We start from the raw sequence: 21,588 nt of genomic DNA on the forward strand, positions 1-21,588 counted from the left end.
CTTATGAGCTGAAGAGATAAGCCCAAAATACCTGTACTCCCTTTTTTTTCATTTTCAAAACACTTGACTTTATTAAGGAGTTTACACACAATATTGAAAGCTTAGTGGTATTATTAAATAATCAGTTGTCTTCAAACTACAAGTATGTTTCCACTGCTTTCCAATATGTATCTTGAACACTGCATATCTTTAACTTATCTTGAATCTTCTGGTAGTCTGGCACAACTTCTTTTCACTGCACATCTTAATGAAACTCCTTGGGTTTTTGTTGAAATAGCTTTGATTTGTTTCCTGTGTCTCTATTTTGTTCACCTAACTTGTATTTTTTGGCCATTGTTACAAGAGCTTCTGGGATACTTTGATTTGATCTTTCCAGAATTTTAATCAATTCAGGGGCAGTCTTCCAATCATTTTTAGTCATAAGGGTAATGGAGATTCCAGTCTTCCCTGCTCTTCCAGTACGCCCTACTCTGTGTACATATTCTTCGATGTTTCTTGGGAAATCGTAATTATACACATGTGTGATATCATCAACATCAAGACCTCGGGATGCTAAGTCAGTAGAAATCAGTATTTTCACATTTCCACTTCTAAAGTCATCTAATGCCTGCTCACGGTCACTCTGTTCTCTGTTTCCATGCAAGGATTGTACAGGTAGGCCTTGGAGGCTTAAATCGCTGGATAAGTCATCAGCGACAATTTTCCTACTGACAAACACGATGACTTTGTCTTTGGGTGACAGGCTGTGTAGGAATTCTTTGATAAGAGATCGTTTCTCTCCTTCCGTGGTAACAATTATATTTTGCTTCACTGTATTTACAGCAACTAGATCCAGAGTACCAACATAAACGATCATAGGCTCTTTCAAATAAGTTTGTGAAAGGCGACGAATGGCATCTGGCCAAGTTGCACTTGTCATGATCATTTGCCGATCTGGGCGCACATCTAATAAAATCTTCATTATCTGAGGTTGAAATCCCATGTCTAGCATCTTATCAGCTTCATCTAAGACTAAGTAGGTTATGCTTCTAAGGTTGACAAAATTATTCATTTGCAGATCATTCAGTCGCCCAGGAGTTGCAATAATGATGTCTATGTCTTTGGCAACGTCTTTTATTTGTTGTTGTCTATTTCCGCCACCGTATATGCAAATACTTTTAAGATTTTTATATGAATACTTAGAACATTCATTTGCTACCTGGAGAGCTAATTCTCTAGTCGGTGCAAGGACTAGCATGCCGGGACCATTCCTCTGTTCTCTGGGTGTTGGTTGAGAACTGATGTGAATAAGCCCAGGCAATAAATAAGACAAAGTTTTGCCTGTTCCAGTCTGGGAGACTCCTACAAGATCTATCCCTTGTAGAACAATCGGCCACACCTGTGATTGAATTGGCGTTGGCATTTGAAAGCCTGCTTTTTGAATGTTTTTCATTAATTCAGGATAATTCTGGAAAGCGTCCTCAAATTTAATAGTTGGGTTGGGGATAGACCGTTTTTCACCATCTTTCAAATCATCACAAATTATATTGAAATGTTTCTTCCTCCAAAGGTCTGCCTGCATTTGAGACAGAGAACTTGTTGCTTTGGATTCTATGTAAAAGTCTTTTTTAATGGGTGCTAAGTCTTCCCATCGTCTTTTCTCCCAGTCTGTCGCTTTTGCCCTAATTCGATCCCAGTCTATCAATGGTCGAACTTCTCTAACAGTGTTATCTGTGGTTAAGTCTCTTGCAACAGCTGGTTGGGGTGCAGCATTATTAACAGTGCATTCTGAATATTGGTAGTTGCTTCCTTGCCTTTCAACAATAGTCTCTATAGCTGCTTTGGCCTTTGCTTGCATTTCCTTGCTGCCAAAAATGTTTACGTCTGCTTCGGAATCACCCTGTACCGGGAAGATCTGTATTTTCGTGTTTGTCGTACTCTGGATGTCTCTTATTTTTGATCCTCCATGACCAATCACTGCACCAATCAGGCTGTTTTTTATTTTAAAAACAAGAGGAGGGCCTCGGGGGCCAGGAGCCCTAGGCTCCAGGTAGCTGGAGGAGCTGCCCCAGCCTTGGCCTCTGCCACGTCTGCCCCCCCTGCCATCTCTGTAGGCCCTGCCAGCCCTGGGATCCCTTAGGTTTGTCTCTGCCCACTTCTGCTTTGGGGCCCAGGCCATTGCTACATGGTAGAATTGATACAGACTTATCGCCTACCTCCAGTTGGGAGATGTGGCCTCAGGTCTCTTTCTCTTCAGGCTCTGGAGAAACAGACCATACTGACTGGTAGATAGGTAGTTATATAGCCGTTACCTAGGGAAACATTTAATGTGATGTCACAGAGGGATGACCCGACCAATCACAGGCCTGGGACTAGAGTGAGGTAAGCAGGTATCTCTGAAGAAAATTTAAAGTGACACTCACTCTCAGAGGTTGAGTGTTTAGGCCTTTATAGGACCTTGAGAGTGAGTGTTTCAGCAACATGGGTGTCATAGGTGCCTCCATTGCTCACTTCATGCTAATTCTGGCTCAGTTTGGGAGCAGATTTGAAGCAAGCAATGAACTTATCCACATAGTTGTGACTTTTTTTTTAGTAAGTCAATTATTTCCACAGGGGGAAAAATAGTGGATTTGTTTGTTTCCTTAGATCCTCCTTCTTTTGCCAGTTACATGTTCATGGCATTTTTCTCTCTTCAGCAAAAGTTGAAGTTACACAGAATAGGTTTGATTCTCCTTGTATCCTTGTATATTGTAAGGACCACTGTCAAGTCCCCTTAAGGTTTCTGTTCATCAGGATTAAATTCCTAGTTTTCTAAAATATTTCTTGATATGTCATGGTTTCCAAGATGCACATCATCCTGTTCCTTCTCCTTTGGGAATGATTCATTGAGGAGCTTTTGTGATATGGCACATAGAACTACACAAATTAGCAGAAATGGCCTTAACTTTATACGTATTCATTACTAAGCATGGCAGTTGTACTCATTCTACCTATGAAGTCAAGACACAAAGCCCCTCACTGGAACATGATGGGCATTTGAGTCCATTCTTCCTAATCCTGTACTTACATGATTGATTTTTTATTTCTTTATTTAACTAAAAGTAGGCTATATATTTATCATTTATAGTCACCCTATGGTCAATTGCAGCAGCCCATTAATATAACCTTAATGTGGATTCTCTCATTCATCATAGTATCTTCTAGTTTTAAATCTTTTGCCAGTTACATATTCATGTAATTTTTCTCTCTTCAGCAAAAGTTGCTGATTAAAATTTGAAACTGATCGGATATTGGGTGAAAGTCTGTGCAACACTGGGAAAAACCTTCTCCATGTCAGCATTTTTCTGGAAAACTACTTTCTAAAGAAAGAATAGGTAGCTGGCCAAATATGTTGGTAAATATAACATCCTATATCTCTTATAATCACAATGCATATTAGGTATCTCAGAAAACTTTGATAATTACAGGAATTGAGAAACTCAATTGGGCATTCTTTACTCCAAAGTTTCCAAAGGAATTTGCCAGTAGAACCTGGTCTCAATATTTTAATTAAACTTTGTGTGTGGAAGAATTTTAGACTTATGGAAAAGTTACACAGATTGTACAAGGGGTTCCCATATTCTATTGAACAAGTTTGTTTCCTCCAATCTTATCTCACACTACTATGGCACATTTGTCCAATATAAGAAACACACACTGGTATGTTACTATTAACTAATCTCCAGACTTTATACCATCAGTTTTATGTTAATGTATTTTTTTTGTTTCAGGATCCAGTCTTGGACATTGCATTGAATTTAGTTGTCATGCATGATTTGTGACAGTTTTTCAGCCTTTCCTTATTTTTCATGGCCTTGGCAGTTTTGAGGAGTAATGGTAGGTATTTTTGTAGAATATCCTTCCAATTAGGTACGCCTGATGTAATTTCTCATGATTATACTTGGGTTGTGGGGTTTTTTAGAGCAAGCTTTGAGCTTCTTATACCTTGGCGCTGCTATCTGTAGACTGACATAATAATACCTATCTTATACACACAGACACAAACTCACAGTTACACTACTTGGTTCACAGTAGGAACTTTTTTTTTTTTTTTTTTTTTTTTTTTTTTTTACAGCTGGGGCACAGTGGATCTCCTGTGCCTGAATGAGGACAGAAAAGACCCAGCCTGCAAGCTGTTGCTTTATTTTATAATCTGATTAAAACAAGAGTAGATTAGCATGCATACAAATGTTCTTGTTTTGTTTTTTTTGTGATTTTCTTTATTAAATCTTTATTGTTAAGATTATTACAGTTGTTCCTATTTTTTTCCCCCATAGCTCCCCTCCACCCGGTTCCCACCCCACCCTCTGCCCTTACCCCCACTCCCACTGTCCTCATCCATAGGTGTATGATTTTTGTCCAGTCTCTTCCCTCATCTCTCACACCCCTTTCCCCCCCAAGAATAGTCAGTCCATTCCCTTTCTATGTCCCTGATTCTATTATAATCACCAGTTCATTCTGTTCATCAGATTATTTATTCACTTGATTCTTAGATTCACTTGTTGATAGATGCATATTTGTTGTTCATAATTTGTATCTTTACCTTTTTCTTCCTCTTCCTCTTCTTAAAGGATACCTTTCAGCATTTCATATAATCCTGGTTTGGTGGTGATGAACTCCTTTAGCTTTTCCTTATCTGTGAAGCACTTTATCTGACCTTCAATTCTGAATGATAGCTTTGCTGGATAAAGTAATCTTGGTTGTAGGTTCTTGGTATTCATCACTTTGAATATTTCTTGCCACTCCCTTCTGGCCTGCAAAGTTTCTGTTGAGAAATCAGCTGACAGTCGTATGGGTATTCCCTTGTAGGTAACTGAGTTTCTTTCTCTTGCTGTTTTTAAGATTCTCTCTTTATCTTTTGCTCTTGGCATTTTAATGATGATGTGTCTTGGTGTGGTCCTCTTTGGATTCCTTTTGTTTGGGGTTCTCTGCGCTTCTTGGACCTGTAAGTCCATTTCTTTCACCAGGTGGGGGAAGTTTTCTGTCATTATTTCTTCAAATAGGTTTTCAATATCTTGCTCTCTCTCATCTTCTGGCACCCCTATAATTCTGATGTTGGTACACTTGAAGCTGTCCCAGAGGCCCCTTACACTATCTTCATATTTTTGAATTCTTTTTTCTTTTTGTTTTTCCGGTTGGGCTTTTTATGCTTCTTCATATTTCAAATATTTGACTTGATTCTTGGGATCCTTTAGTCTGCTGTTGGATCTCTGTATAATATTTTTTATTTCAGTCAGTGTATGCTTAATTTCTAGTTGGTCCTTTTTCATATCCTCGAGGGTCTCACTAGATTTATTGGCGGTTTCTATAAAATTCTTGAAAAACCTTATATCCATGGTTTTGAACTCTATATCCAGTAGTTTGCTTTCTTCCATTTCTGTCATTTGTGACCAATTTCTTTGTCTCCACATTTTGGCTGCTTCCCTGTGTTTGTAGAGTGGCTTTGTGTGCTAGGTGTCCTATAGGACCCAGGGCTCAGCCTCCCCAATTACCTGAGGTGGACACTCTTGGTACACCCCTTTGTGGTCTTTGTGCACAGTCTTGCTGTAGTTAAGCTGTGATTGTTATAGGTATCACTGGGAGTAATTGACCTCCAGGCCAATTGGCTGTGAGAATCAGCTGTGGTTATGGTGGGAGAACTTCTGTGCTAAAGACACCCTTCTGGGGCAAGACTTGCTTCAGTGGGGCTTTGGTGCTCACTGAACCTGCCACCTGAGTGTGTCCCTTATGGATCTGAGGAGTTCTAATCTGGATGGTCCACTCTGACCACTGGGTATACTGGCTCTTGGATCTCTAAGGAGGTGGTAATTTAGCCTCTGCCTGAGGCTACCCAGCAGGAGCTATGGAGAGATCTGCAGATTCCTCTTCTTTGTTTGGGGTTTGGAGGTGCCCAGATGAGGCCCAGCTGTGAAGCAATGCAAGCTGCTGTAGGGCCGTGGGCCTTCTTTTGGAAGTTATGGGTCTCTCTGACCCAGCTGCAGTTAGTTAGGTAATTTTCAGATTGCAAAGGGCCAGGCTTTTCATGTGCACAAGCCTCTGCACACAGCTTGGGTGTGGCGGGGTCTCAGGGAACCAACAGGGCAGAGCAAACAGCTATGGCTGATCCTCAGCCCTGCCCTAAGAGGCCCGGGGTCTCACTGTTCTGCGGTAATGGCTGCAAGCACCTCTGAGAGAAAGCCGCCCTCAAGTTCTGCCCGATGCCAGACAGTCAAGTTTCTTCCTGTATAAGTCTGGGTCCCCAGAGACTCACCTGGAAATGGCGTTCAGAGCAGTCAGGAGCTTGTGTCTCCCTCCCGATTGAAAAAGACAACCGTGTCCTCAGTTGCCAGCCCTTGCCGCGTGCGCCTCCCTACCTCTGCACTTTACTTCCGCACCTCCTCTGAGTCTCAGTGTGCTTTTCTCTTTCCTTCTAGTTGTAGAATTTCAACTCAGCCAGCCTTCCTGTTGTTCTGGATGATGTCTGTTTTGTCTTTTAGTTGTATTTTTGAAGTGGTTGTGTGAGGCAGCAATTTCCGATGTTTACCTATGCCGCCATCTTGGTTCCCTGTACTCCCTTTTGTTGCCTCATTTGCATATAGCATTGGTGATGCCCTTTTCAAACAAGGGAATTATTAAGCTGGTTCTGACAGCAGCCCTTCTTGACTTGACTCCAATCCTGAATGAAGGACTATTCCCTGATCCTACATCTTCTATTGCAAGTATTACATTTTTTACTGCAAGTAATGGAACTATTAAAATTTCCTGTTCATAGGCTAGCAGAGTAATAAATGGAAATAGATTTAGACTTCTTTTACAGATACACTTCTTTGTTGCCACCTTATGTGGGTACTGATATTTTTATACTCCACTCTTTTTTTTTAAATATATTTTATTGACTTTTTACAGAGAGGAAGGGAGAGAGATAGTTAGAAACATCGATGAGAGAGAAACATCGATCAGCTGCCTCCTGCACATCTCCTACTGACGATGTGCCCGCAACCCAGGTACATGCCCTTTACCGGAATCGAACCCGGGACCTTTCAGTCCGCAGGCCGACGCTCTATCCACTGAGCCAAACCGGTTTCAGCTATACTCCACTCTTAAAAAGCCTAAATGCCAAGAACTTATGCATTGTTTCTGTTCTTTTATCTGTCTTTCTTCCTCTAATCTTCTACCCATATTCTACTCCATTGTAAATTGTTAAAAAACAAAATTCAACTGAGTGAATTTTAAAGATATTATTGGCTTTATTCAACAACATGAATTGGGCAGCATCTTATCTAGCAGACAGAAGGGAGCTCTGAGGAGCCGTGCAAAATGGAAAACTTTTATAGGCAGAAGGGAGCAGGCAAAAGGAAGTTGTGCTAAGGACAAAAAGTGGACTGGCTATTGCAAGGGTACTTTTCTTTAGGGGATGACAGGAATCTATATGGCAGATTGCCCAACTAGTGCTGCTCAGACAATTTTTTTGATTGTTTTGTGTAAGATTCAATTTGTGGGAATGCCAGAATTATAATAAAGTCTCAGTGTAGTGACATGGTATTTAGCATAAGTGATTCCATTTGGGGCCTGTTGTCTTGTTTTTAACAAAATGAAAGATCACTCTGATTATCTCCTAATATCTGTTTCCCATTTCTTCCTGAGAAATAGAACCCATGATTTTTGCTGCTCAGAATAAAGGCCATAATTTCCCAGCTTCTCTTGCAGCTAAGTGATCAATTTCTGGCAAATAGATATAATTGGAAATGTCATGTGAAACTCATAGGAAGTTTTCTTAGAGGGAGGGATTGTCCCTTTTCTTTCCTTCCTTCTACTGGAATATAGACTCGAAGGCTAGAATTTATGTTGCCATCTGGGACCATGAGATATAAAGAGGCGGGCAGAGTAATAAATGGAAGGAGATTTAGACTTCTTTTACAGATACACTTCTTTGTTGTTTACACCACTACTATTTGGGGTTTTCTGTAACAAGCAGCTAAACTTAATCCTTGATATAGTTCTTTAAATGCATGTGGAACAGTAAATGTGTCTGCTGTTGCCCTGCTTGAGAAGGACACTTCCAACAGTCCCTATTTAGTTCTACTTACCAAGGGCTGACATTCTCCTTTTATGTCTCCCATCCCCACCTATTAGTCAATAGTAGTGGGGGAAGGGGACTTATAAATGTCCACTATTATTGAAAGGTGGGTTGTTCACAGGTTATGAGCTGGCAGGGGTAAGAGGAGGGGAATCCCTTTTACTTTGCACTCTAGTTATTGTGACAGAATATTCATTCCTCACATCCTTCTATTTGAGTCTCTATTTGGTTATATCTTTACACTCTGTCTAGACTCTGTCTCATCTACTCCCTGGGACAGGAAAAGCTGACACACACGTTTCTGAGACTCTTCATTTGACACAAAAGTTAAAAGCTTATTTGAATATTTTTATGTACCTTTATTTCAACTTCAATGTAGACTGAAAGAATGAAATTGGCCCTCGGTGTACCAGCGAGAATGAAGAGGGGGACCGGGAAAAGCAAAACACAATCAGAATAATAGCTTGAAATATAGCTCCATTGCAAGAAGGAACCACACTGATTATTATGGTGATAACCAGTGATAGTATCACTGAGATATGATATGGTTGGATTGAATTAAAGCGTCAGAAGAGACTGTCAGATACAAGAACACATATGAATGTATGCGGTTGAGTTCCCTAATAAGTCACAGGTGACTAAAGTTCAGAGCAAGTACTGAATGTCGAGATGTGAAATGGGAGCATCATCCCAGCTGCTCAGTAGCTGCAGTTGCAATTTCTATGTTCAGACCACAGGAGCTGCTGGCTCCACTAAAGAGGTTCTGCAGTGGCGGAGGATCAGGGAAAGATACAGTCTTCTAAGCACATCAAAATGATTTCTTTCCCAGACTTCTGGTCAGCAATGATATTGAACCAAGCCCTTTGAATAATTGTTTAATGCTGGCTCTGGCTGTCTGCATCAGTAGCCCCCCCCCCCCCCAGGGGCCATGTCTGACATTTATAAATGCGTTTGCTTGTCCCTTTACCTAAGACAGTCAGATAACCCTCTGATTCACATGGCTCTAGGCAATTTGAAGTCCAGGCTCTTCTTTAAATCATCCCTTTAACTTTCAATATTTCAAGACAAAGTTTGAACAACAGGAATGATTTTTTTAAAAAGCAGGCAGTGCTCTCATTTGAACAGATAAACAATTAAGTTCAAAGGAGCCTCGCTTAAGAGACGCAGCTTCAGGCATTCCCACTGCCTGGGACCAGGAAGGCAAAGTAAAATGGTAAGGTAAACAAGCAATTATCTACACAATTTGATCAATATAGAACCCGAAAGCCAGGCAGAGAAGACCTTCCTTAAAAGCATCATCTTAACAAAAAAAGCATTATCTTAAAAGGGAATTGAATTATATACCAGATACCTACTTTCAATTTCCTCAACTTGTTCTTGTGTAAACACTGTTCAAAAAGAGCTGAGTACATGTGCAGATTATTCTCCACTTCTTGCTCCTCCACATTGATTTTCCACCCTTCTCTGCTCTGCTAGGACTCCCATGGAATACATGGCCTTGGTACCCCTGCCTTTTAGCTTCTGGTTGGGTTGTGCCATGGGTGTATGGGTTGACTGGAGATGAAGGGCAGGAGAGAAAGGTCAGGGCAATTACATCCTCAACATCAACATCCCTCCCCCACCACCCCCTACCTACTTAGATAATGTCATGTCAAGGTTGCCTTTCTCTAACTCCTGTCCGGCCATCTTCCACAGCTCCAGTTCTCATCCAGGATCCCTTAACGTAATTTCTTTCCCATGCTTCCCACCATTACTAAACCCTGCATTCTTCTGCATCTTTTGTTGGTTTCATTAACTGAATTCATAGCTTTGTAAATATTCCCTTCTTTAAAGGTCTAGTCCAAAATCCTATGCTTGTCATGTGTTTTAATCAGAATCCTTATTAATGGTCACTGTCCCCTGAGGATAGAATTTATTCTCTATTAAAGGCCTGGTGCATGGATTTGTGCACTGGTGGGGTCCCTAGGCCTGGCCTGCGAGGATCGGCTAAAACCCAGCAGTCCTACATCCCCCGAGGGATATAGTAGTGCATGAAATGGCAGGCAGCTAGGGAGGAGCCTGAGCCAGCCTCGTGTAGCTCCGTTTTCGCTCATCCCAGCCCCGCTGTGCCTACTGTGGCCACCACTCCATAGGCTCATAGGCTCGCTGCCGCTCTGCTGTGGTCTCCACATGTCTGTCCTAAGGTGATACCAGTGCACCCATGACCAAGAAGTGGCTGTGGGCTCACGCCCAGTCAGTCGGATCCTGGTCTCAGTCCAGATGGGGGAGGGGCGCCCAGGGGGAGTGTGGGTTGGAGAGGTTTGTGCAGCTGCAGCTGTGCTGGCCAGCCATGAGCCTGGCTTGTGGCACCTGTTGGTCAGCTGAGTGGTACTCCCGCTGTGGGAGCGCACTGACCACCAGGGTGCAGCTCCTGCATTGAGCGTCTGCCTCCCTGCGGTCAGTGCGCTTCATATATACTGCTTAGCAGTTGAGCGGTCAAGCAGTTGCTTAGGCTTTTATATATATAGATTACTTTTCCTGTTCCCATTAAAGGGTAGCAGAATATGCCACACCAAAAATAAAAATAAAATAAAAAATAAAAAGAATATGCCACACCAAAATATGCCACTTCGGCATACTTTGAGCTTGAGGCAAATGAGAATCAACAGATGTAAAATGAAACCTTCCAGAGCTTTCCACAGCTGACTAAAAGCAGAAACTTCTGAGAAATGAGAACTGCCATAAATCCTTTCTGCCATTCAAACTTGATGACCATGAAGAAGATGGAAAATTAGCATTAAATGGACCTGTACAAATAATCTTTATTTTTCCTTAGTTTTTGCCATATATCTACCTTCCCACAGTTTGCTGCCCTTGGGAACCTAAGCCCCCTTTCTGTTGTCTTGTCACATAAATAAATACAAATTTATTTATTATTTTGTTAAGGTATTATATAAACCCAAGTTTTAACCACTCCTTTGAGTTACTCATCACTAAATGCTCCTATGTGTATGCATGATGCATATTTTAATAAAGGTCTGCTTGTTTTTTCTTATTAATTTTTTGTTAGTTAATTTGTAAGGCCCCAGCCAGACAACCCAAAATGGGTAAAGGAAAGTCTTTCCCTCCCAACAGCATTTTGAAAACCTCACTTGCCCACAATTGAGGAGCAAATGACAAAATGGACCAGTTTAATTGGTAAAAGTTATGGTTGGCATATAAGTACCTGCTGTCCCAGCGGAAGCAGAAATCAGCCATTTCAACACTTAGACTACATTTTTTGTACCTTATTAACTTTGGCTTCCATGTAGTCACAACTGAAGGAAAATTTCCAGTTGTTACAACAAAACTGCTTTCTCCTTGAACTTTTATTAACAATGGGGGTTGTGTATTTATCTCTATTTGTATTGTCCAGCTTCCCAACTGGATTGCACACTTCTCTATGATGGGCACTGTCTGTGTCTCACACCAGCATCACTGAAGTTATTTCTGAATGATAGTCCCCATAAGCATTAGCAATCATCCCTGACTTATATGCATATCACTATCAAAATATTAACACTTCAATTTTTTTTTTAAAAAAATGTTATCTGGTAAAATCCAAGTAAGAGCTGTAGTTAATTGTATTGCCAATGTCAGTTTCTTGGTTTGGCTCTCCACTCTCCTCTTCACCTGCCCTACTTCCCAACACACACACACACACACACACACACACACACACACACACACACCATTCTATGCACTAGCAACAACAGCATGAGGTTTCATAATGTCATCCCTTTATTTGTCCTGCATCCTGGGCTTTATTCTCCTTCTATATGAATTTCTGCCCAGATTATCTCTATTCATTCTTCTAGGCTAAATTAATCATTATCTCCTGATGAAGCTGTATCTGTTATGTCATGGGGTCCTGGTTGTTTCAAGGGTCTACCTTTCTAGGCAATTCACTTTCCTTTCTTTCCCCAGATGCTCAAATAATCATATGGAGGATCTTTCTTCCCTCCTCTTACCTCTTTTTGTATTCTTTGTCTTTATCCTCATTTTCTTGCCTGTTTCATACTTGTGTTACTTTCCAAAACTTGCCACTGTCTGTGCCAGAACTTTTAAATGTGAGCCTATCCTTTCTATTTACATGAAGGTCAGTAAAGACAAGAGCCAAAGCTCATTTCCATCACAGCATCTCAAAGCCATTTGCCAAGAGGATCCAGAGAATATGTAGGGTGAAATAGCAGTTCCAAAGCAGCCGCAGGGAGAAGATAGAGTTAATAGGATTAATCCCTTGCTTCGAGGAGTACAGCAGATCCAATAGTCCTAACTCACTTAGGATATCTGTTTTCGTAGTTGGCACATCAAATCAGGAATGGCAGAGCCCTCAGGCCTCTGGCCTTTGTCTGCTATCACGCTCTCTCTTTCTCTCTCTCTACTTGGCTCTAACCTAAGTGAAATTCAAAATCTTTCAATTGGGTTTAAGTTTTAAATACTAATGGATGTCTTAGGAAATTGGTCGTTGGTGGAGTTTTATTAACAGAAGAGATTCTGCAGGATGATATGTGTCCTCACATGTACTTCCTAGCCACCCTTTCTTGCCTACTCAACGATCTGCAATTTGTCAGGTGGGTCCCTACTGTGTATTCTAGGGGCTTTGAAATAGTTTATAGCTCTCTGTTTTGGGTGGAGAATTTTAGGTTATATTTGAACCAGGATTTTATTTGCTCGGTATTCTCTGTTTCCCCAAAATCTCTGAGGAAGAGATTGTATTGTTGTTGATATTTTTACAGAATATCTCTATCTCCCTCATGGGTGTTATGACCTAGTGAATAGAAAGTTACTTAGTGACTGTCTCTTCCAAAGGATTCTTCCAACTGCACTGCTACTCCCAGAGCTATTCTTTAAGAAAACGGGTTATGTAAGTTTTATATCCATTTTTAAAGAAACTCGGTCAATATATATAATTGTTGATAGTATTACTCACATCTTATTTTTAAACAACCTTTGTTCTATTGAATATTGTTCCTTTTATCTCATTTATTTATTTTTAAGGGTATTATATAAACCCAAGTTCTAATCACTCCTTTGAGTTACTCATCACTAAATGCTCCTATGTGTATGCATGATGCATATTTTAATAAAGGTCTGCTTGTTTTTTTCTTATTAATTTTTTGTTAGTTTAATTTACAAGGCCCCAGCCAGACAACCCAAAATGGGTAAAGGAAAGTCTTTCCCTCCCAACCGCATTTTGAAAACCTCACTTGCCCACAATTGAGGAGCAAATGACAAAACTGACAAGTTTAATTTGTAAAAGTTAAATTTTATAGAAGTGCCATGGGTGTATGGGGTGACTGGGTGTATGGGGTTGATGTTGATGATGTAACCCCATACACCCAGTCACCCCAGTCATCTCCAGTCAACCCATACAGCCATGGCACTTCTATACCTAGTCAACCCATACACCCATGCATATAATCTTATGATTACATATGATTAGTTAGTGAGGTATAACTAATATACAACAAACTGCACATTTTAAAGAGTATAATTTGATACATTTTAACAGACATCTACACACCTGAAACCATCACCACACTTAAGGAAATGAATATATCCATCCCAAAGTTATTTTGAGCCACTTTGCCATTTTTTTGTCCTGTTCCTCACTACCCTGAATTCCCAAGCAGCCACTGATCTGCTTCCTGGCACTCTAGATGAGTTTGCATTATCTAGAATAGTGTATACATGGAGTCAAACAGAATGTTTGTTTCTTTTAGTCTGGCTTCTTTCACCCAGCATATTATTTTGAAATTTACCCAAGTTGTGTCTATATCAACAATTCATTCTTTTTTTAATGCTGATATATGGCATTTGTGGATAATAGACAATTGTAGATATACCACAATTTGTTTATCCACTCATCTCCTGATGGACATTTGGGTTGATTCTCATTTTGAGCTGTTAAAAATAGAGCTGCTCTGAACATTCACATACAAGTCTTTGTATGGGCATATATTCACATATAAGTCTTTGTATGGGCATCATTTCTCTTGGATAATACCTACAAGTAAAATGGCTATATCTTGCAGTAGAAATATATTTAACTTTTTTTAAAATATATTTTATTGATTTTTTACAGAGAGGAAGGGAGAGGGATAGAGAGTTAGAAACATCGATGAGAAAGAAGCATCGATCAGCTGCCTCCTGCACACTCCCCACTGGGGATGTGCCCGCAACCAAGGTACATGCCCTTGACCGGAATCAAACCCGGGACCCTTGAGTCTGCAGGCCGATGCTCTATCCACTGAGCCAAACCAGTCAGGGCATATTTAACTTTTTAAGAAATGGCCAAACTACCCAACCAGCATGGCTCAGTGATTGAGCATCTACCCATGAACCAGGAGATCATAGTTCAATTCCTGGTCAGGGCACATGCCCTGGTTGCAGGCTCCATCCCCAGTGGGAGGAGTGCAGGGGGCAGCCAATCAATGATTCTCTCTCATCATTGATGTCTCTATCTCTCTCCCTTCTTCTCTGAAATCAATAAAAATATATTTTAAAAAATAAATGTACAAACTGTTTTATGAGTGGTTGTACTGTTTACATCCCTACCACTAATATATGAGAGTTCTAGTTCCTCCATATCCTTGCTATATTCTATTGAATATTAAGACTATCTCTTTGGCAAAATGGACTTGCTATAATTGGACCTACAGAGAACAGATTAAAGGCTTTATTTTTTGGTAGAAGAGTGCATGTAAATCTGTATTTGAGACAACTAATAATTTTGTTCTAATAAATGTTACATGTTTTTAAAATTCATTTTCCTATTACCCTCATATAAAAAAATAATATCCCATTGAGAAGTAAAGGAATAAAATTCAAGTATAAAAATAAGAAAACCATTGACTTCATATTTCAATAGCTAAGGTATTTTAACACATATTAACATATTAGGAATTTTTTTTGCAAGTGGATATGACAAAAGTACATATGGTACATTTCTCACCACACATTTTGGTTTGAAATGTAAAAATAAGCATTCAAAATATATGAAGATAAATACATTTCTTGGTAATATGTAAGTAATTTTTCAAGTTCTCCTCTACTAAAGGGATCAATTTTTATATGTATCAAACTCATCCAAGGCAATAAGGCTTAGGAAGTAAGTCACAGACCAAGCTATCTGATGAGCATTTCTTCCCTCAATAACTGTTCAAAAAAAAAATTTCAGAGAAATACAAAAGAAACATTTTTATGTTTTTATTACCTCACTGTAGGATTTACTCCATAATAGTCATACAAAACGTAAAACCATTACTTTCACATAGCTCAAATACCATGGACTAACTGGTTTATGACAAAGTGTAGCTCTTCCCAACAGAGCTAACACCAGTAGGACACACTTTCCCTGCCAAAAAGTCCCCAGGCTTTCCCGTTAATGGCTTTATGGGTCTAGTCACCTTGAGGCAAAATTCCTTTGGTAGTCTTGTAAGTGAAGTATTTTTACTGCTTTTGCTAGAGCAAATAGAGTAAGGGAAATGATCCAGGGCTTTGGACTGTTTAAAAGCTCTAAATTTCTTGGATGCCATTCCAGAGTGGGGCAATGTTTTAACGTACAACTGTATTATGCTCTAGTGAAAATTTCAATGAACCATTCTTTTGGATTTCTATAGCGAACTGATGTAAATGAATCATGCCCAACATGATAGCGATCATATTAAAATTAAGTAAAACTGATATAGATGATATATTTTCAGTATCTCAAATTGTTGAGAGAAAAAATATTTAAATGTAGAATACAATTATTGAAAAGCAGTATCAGATGAAGAGAAAATTTCTACTTACTAGCCAAGAGGAAATACAGAATGTATGGGTTTTCTTTCACTTAGCATTAAGTTATAAGAATTTTCTAAATTTTACTAATTCTTTGTAATCACTTTTTATGCTTGTATAACATCCCATCAAATGTATATATTAAGTTATTTAATAAGCTTCACATATATTTGTTTTCTTGTTTTTGAAAATTGATTTAATACTGTGATGAAAAATTCAGTAGAACAAAGGTCTTCCCATATTTGGAATTGTGGTGATTTGTTTGTTTGTTTGTTGTTTTTTTTAGAATAGATTTCAAGAAATGAAATTAACAAAGAATATTAATCTCTCCATTTTAATATGAAATGCTGAAGTATTTTCCAAAAAGACTGTGCCAATTTGTACCACATTGGCAGTAAGTAAGAATGTCTTTCAATAAAATCTCAGTAGGGTTAGGCATTTTATAATTTTTTAATGTATGCTAACTTAATAAGGAAAATATTGCTTAGTTTTAATTGCATTTTATATTACTAGAGATCATCTGTTCTTAATAGTTGCTTGCTTTTGAGTTATATACTTATGCAATTAAACATTTATATCTTTTAAAGCACCCATGCTTTTATTTATTTTTGTATACAAGCTTCTTGGACATTACAAATATCAACCTTTGTTGTATCCATGCAAAATTTACCAACACAAAATTTTAACACTTCTGTGTGGGTCTCCAGTTCCAAAATAACCATACACTGAAACATCCCTAAAACTAAAACTAAGTCTAAGTTAAATCATTACTTAAATTGCAGTTTTATATTAACCTTTTTTTAACGTTTTTCATTGTATCACTCCTAAAACAATACTCTAAGGAAGACACTTTTCTGCTACACTCATATTTTAGCTATCTGCACTCAAGGCCTGTCTGTCTCCCAAACTTATAATCTATACTAATAATAGGGTAATATGCAAATTGGTAGGGACGCCATCACAGTAATGACCAATCAGCAGGCTGCATGCGCAGCAGGCACAGGTGGGTGGGGATTTGCATCATCGGGACGGGGGTGGAGCCGCAGCAGAGAGGCCTCTGCCATGGGCCCAGCCAGGGGTCTGCAGGCGCTTGGAGAGGCCTCTCCACCGTGGGCTCAGCCCCAGCTGGGGGTCCGCAGGTGTGCGGAGGTCCACAGGCCTCTGCCACTGCCCAGACTTCTTCTCTGCCATATCTGCTCGTCCACGGGCCTGAGAGGTTGAGTGTGGCTTTGCTCAACCTAATCTGGTCTCAGGTCTTCTCTGAATTCTGAGTCTTAACTAGTGCTTTACCTTAGAACTTTGGAATAAGTTTAGGATCTTCCTTGGGGTTAGAATCCCCATTTATGAGACTCACATGGGAGCTCTGTAGTTATGTAGGCTTTATCTGAATTACACATACCTTATTGACCCAATAAGAGGCCTGCACCAAGTCCTCCAAATCTGATATGATCCTGGGAAAACCGGCTTTCCCAAGACAGCTATATACCAAACTGGGTCTTTTCCTCTAATATCCCATATCCTCACTCAATCTGGACCAGATAGTCCTTGATCGTGTCATAAATCAATTAGTCTTGAATTTGGATATTGAAGGAGTGGTTAACCAGGCATTAGCTTAAATGCTCTGTCAGCCCTAGCCAGTTTTGCTCAGTGGGTCCTGGGTTCGATTCCAGTCAAGCCCAGGTACCTCGGTTGCGGGCCCTGGTCGGGGCATGTGCAGGAGGCAACCAGTTGATGTGTTTCTCTCACATCGATACTTCTCTCTGTTTTTCCCTCTCTTCCACTTTCTCCAAAAATCAATGGAAAGTAGCCTCAAGTGAGGATTAAACAATGCTTCTGTCAGCTCTGAGGTGAAATTTCTAGGCCCCAAAAGAAGATAGTCATTTTTCAGGAAAATTTCTGTTTATATTTGTTACTATCTACAACCAGGAAACAGATATACAGAGGTCCCTAGAAATAACAGATGGCTCTACTCATAGCCTAGCTATACCTATGGTAACACTCAGTGAACACCCATTGAAGAATCATAATTTCATTGCTCAAAAGAATGCCAAGTGCCCCTCAAAGGAGGCGAGGAAGAGTGATGGGAGATGTTAAGGAGAGTCTTGAAACTGGAACCACTCACAGAACCTCTTCTTAGCAGATCCTTCTCTCTGAAATGGCCCAACTGCATTGGCTCTTCCTTCTGGATTGTCATTTGTTCCCATGCTGGGGGGAAGGAGGGGGTGAAAGATAGGTGAGGGAAAGAAAGAAGTTAAGGTTGACTCCTGGGTTTCTTCTAGAAGCAGCTAGATGAATCATAGAATGGTGAGGCCAGCATTTATTGAGAGCGGGGGGACTTGTTTTTTTACTTGCACCTTTTCATAAAATTAAGACAATGTCTTTTTCTTTTTAAAAATATTTTTATTAAAATGTTTATTGTTGACATTAATTGTAGGTGTCCCCTTTTTCCCTGCCCATTGCCCACCTTCACCCACCCGCGCCTCCCCCTCCCTTGGCCTTCTCCAAACAATTGTCTGTATCCATGGGGTATGCATATATGTTCTTTAGCTAATCCCTTCACATGACATATCCTCATAAAACCTATTATAGCACTAGGTGAATGTTTGTTTAAAAAATGAATATCCTTTAAGATCAACTGTTACTTTTATTACTGTCAATGTACTTTTCCCTAATAAATCCACACCTTCTAATCTTATGCAGTCTGGGAAACCAAATAACAAAATCCTCTCAACTCCCTGCAATTAAATCTACAAATCTTTATTAGCATTCGGACTAGTCCTTTCCTTATTCCTTCCAGCTGCAGTAGAACCCGTGCTCTCCTTTATCTCCTTTAGTATTTATATCATTTCTGGCTATTTTCATCCCAGCTCTCTTCCTTTTCTTCTTTGCCTCCCCCTCCCCTTTTATTTTTAACCCCTTCTTTTCTATAGTCACGTTCTCATCACACTGTAAAGGTGACCATTACTCCCATTAAAAAGACAAAAAGGAAAAGCCTTGATGTCCCATCCTGATTAATTTATTGTTTATTCCATTCTCATTTTTTTTTTTGCTCTCCCTCTAGTTCTGTCAAGTCCCTTTCACAACCTAACTTCTAAAATGAGTTGCTATCCTTGATATTTCTCCTAATTTAGCTGCCACTCTTTAATAATCTATATTCTGTCTCTGCCACTCTGCTCAACCTGGTTTTGCCAAGTTTATCAATAAATTGCTTGTTGCGAATCTAATGAGCATTTCTTACTTGTAATTTTATTTGGCTTTCAACAGTGCTCAGTGCTCTCTCTCTCTGTGGAACCTTCTTCCTTTCACTTCTGGAGCTCTAGGATTTCTATTTAATTTTCTGGCATTTCCCTCTTTCTCTCTGATTTTTTTCTACATGTTCCTGGACAGTTTTTCTTTCATATTGCCCTACACATCCTCTCTTTTACTCCATGTCCTCTGACTATGTGAGCACCAGACAAAATTCATTCATCTGCCACCAAAATAGCATAATGTGTGTAGGCGCAATAAGCGTACTCAACAGGTCTAGAATAAAATTCTCTATTTTTACTGCCACACTGTTCCCCTATTTCCTTATCATAATAAATGGCATCATCTTTTACCAGGATGAAAAATCACCTCCTACTTTCTGAAAGCTTTCTTGAATTCATTCACTAGTTTAGGTGTCCTTCCATTATGTTATTTAATTCTTCTCCAATAATGGCACTTACACCATTTTACTAGTCATGTGTCTAATTATCTATATCTCCATATACAATGTAAGATTCGTGAGGGCAGAAGCTGTTTCTGTTTTGTTTTTGTAACAAAACAGCATAAAGATCTGACATATAGTACATGCTCATTATTTGTTTAAAGAATGAATGAGCCCTAGCTGGTTTGACTCAGTAGATAGAGCATCAGCCTGCAGACTGAAGCATCCCGGGTTCGATTTCGGTCAAGGGCAAATACCTCGGTTGCAGGCTCCTGGCCTTAGTCAGGGGCATGAGGAGGACAACCAATTGATGTGTCTCTCTCACATTGGTGTTTATCTCTATCTCTCCCTCTCCCTTCCACTCTCTCTAAAAATCAATGGAAAAATATCCTCGGGTGAGGATAAAAAAAAAAAAACACGAGTGAATAAAATATGTTAAAATTATACATAAACTCAGTGATAGTTGGGTGCTCTCTGGTATGAATAAATTACATGGGATTTAGTGCATGAACTTCCTTTTTTTGTTGTTGAATCCCAGTTTTATATTTTTAAAATTTCTTTATTGATTAAGGTATTACATATGCGTCCTTATTGCCCCATTGCTCCCCCCACCCCCCTACTCATGGTGTCTGTGTCCATTGGTTAGGCCTATATGCGTGCATGAAAGTCCTTTGGTTGATCTCTCCCCCTTCCCCCCGCCCTCCCCTGGCTTCCCTCTGAGGTTTGATGGTCTGATCGATGCTTCTCTGTCTCTGGATCTGTTTTTGTTCATGAGTTTATGTTGTTCATTATATTCCACAAATGAGTGAGATCATGTGGTATTTATCTTTAAATGATTTAAAAGAATGTGGGGGAAATTCAGAACTTAGGTTAGAATGAGATTCTGGTTCTTAGGCAAACATTTCAGAAAAAGCTACTTTACTTAACAATGTGGAAAGTTGGCAAGAAAATCAGGAGTTGTTGTGGTCCCTAGAATTCAGAGGCTTGGTGCTTCCTGCACCTTTTGGGATGCTTTCCAGGGCCAGAAATCACCACTGTGTTCTCTCAGAGATATGGGGTTATCCTCTGGCTATCCTATCCCTAAAGGTATAAAGCATTTTTAGAAAGAGAAATCGGGAGTGGAGATAGAATTTATAAAGTTGTTTCATTTGACTTTTCTTTCCATCGCCTGAAAAATGCACCCAGAAACGTAGGTCTTCCTTTGAAGATGGTCCCCCTTCGCCAGCTTCTCCTAATAGGCTTTCTACCCTTAGGTTAGATTTTTCCTGTTTCCCAACAACACTTTCTTTTGGGTCCCTCAGTCTGAGTACTCTATCCTCCCTGCAAGGAAAACCATATCCTACCCCACAGGAAAAAAATCGATCAGGCTCTGTATTTGACACAGAGATGCAGGACTTGGATCCTTCTTCAAAAAAAAGATATGCTACCCAGCTGTGAAGAGTGCAGTCAGCAGGCAGCCTCTAGCTGTCAGTGCTTTCAGGATCTGCCTCATCTGAAGAGAGTAGCCTTGATGGAGGTCACGCCCTTCTGGGGCAGCTCACATCTAATGACTGAGGAAGGCAGAGATATAAAGGCCCTGATATTTTAGCCTGATTGGAGAAAACTCTAATAGGCAGTCCTATCTTCAGGGATCTCCATTGGCTTGAACTAGGCTGTATTGGGCCTGCACTGTAGTTCAGCTTCTCCCTCTGACCTTCCTTCTTTTCAAACATGTGATCTCTAATAAGCATCTTGTAGCCCAAACTCTATCATAGCATCTGCTTCTAGAGAACTCGGCCTGCAAGAGGCTCTCTGGTTCCTGAAGCCATCACTAACTCTCCTACATTTTTTTCTGAGTAGACCTTGATGTTTGTCACTTGTTCAGCAGGCAGTAATGGAAAAAGGTATGTGTGTGGGTGGAGACCTACTATTGTCTAAGAGAGCTGCCAGCTATTGTAATTCTATTACTCAGAGACCTAATCACCTCTTTTAAATGCCCCTCAAATTAGCAAAGGCTGTCTTTGCTTTTAGGAACAGTGTAAAA

The 21,588-nt window shown here is 39.9% G+C and overlaps 1 protein-coding gene across 1 annotated transcript; it reads right to left on the minus strand.

Moving 5' to 3' along the window:
• Positions 1-244: 244 nt before the first annotated feature.
• Positions 245-2,158, minus strand: LOC308535993 (putative ATP-dependent RNA helicase DDX53; the record flags this gene model as incomplete). The annotated part of the gene is made up of 1 exon (XM_081115006.1): positions 245-2,158. The coding sequence occupies one exon, from the start codon at positions 2,156-2,158 to the stop codon at positions 245-247; it is 1,914 nt and encodes a 637-aa protein (XP_080971132.1).
• Between the last annotated feature and the right edge of the window lie 19,430 nt (positions 2,159-21,588).

Source organism: Myotis nattereri (assembly GCF_964212035.1).
Source record: "Myotis nattereri genome assembly, chromosome: X".
NCBI classification, from domain to species: domain Eukaryota; kingdom Metazoa; phylum Chordata; class Mammalia; order Chiroptera; family Vespertilionidae; genus Myotis; species Myotis nattereri.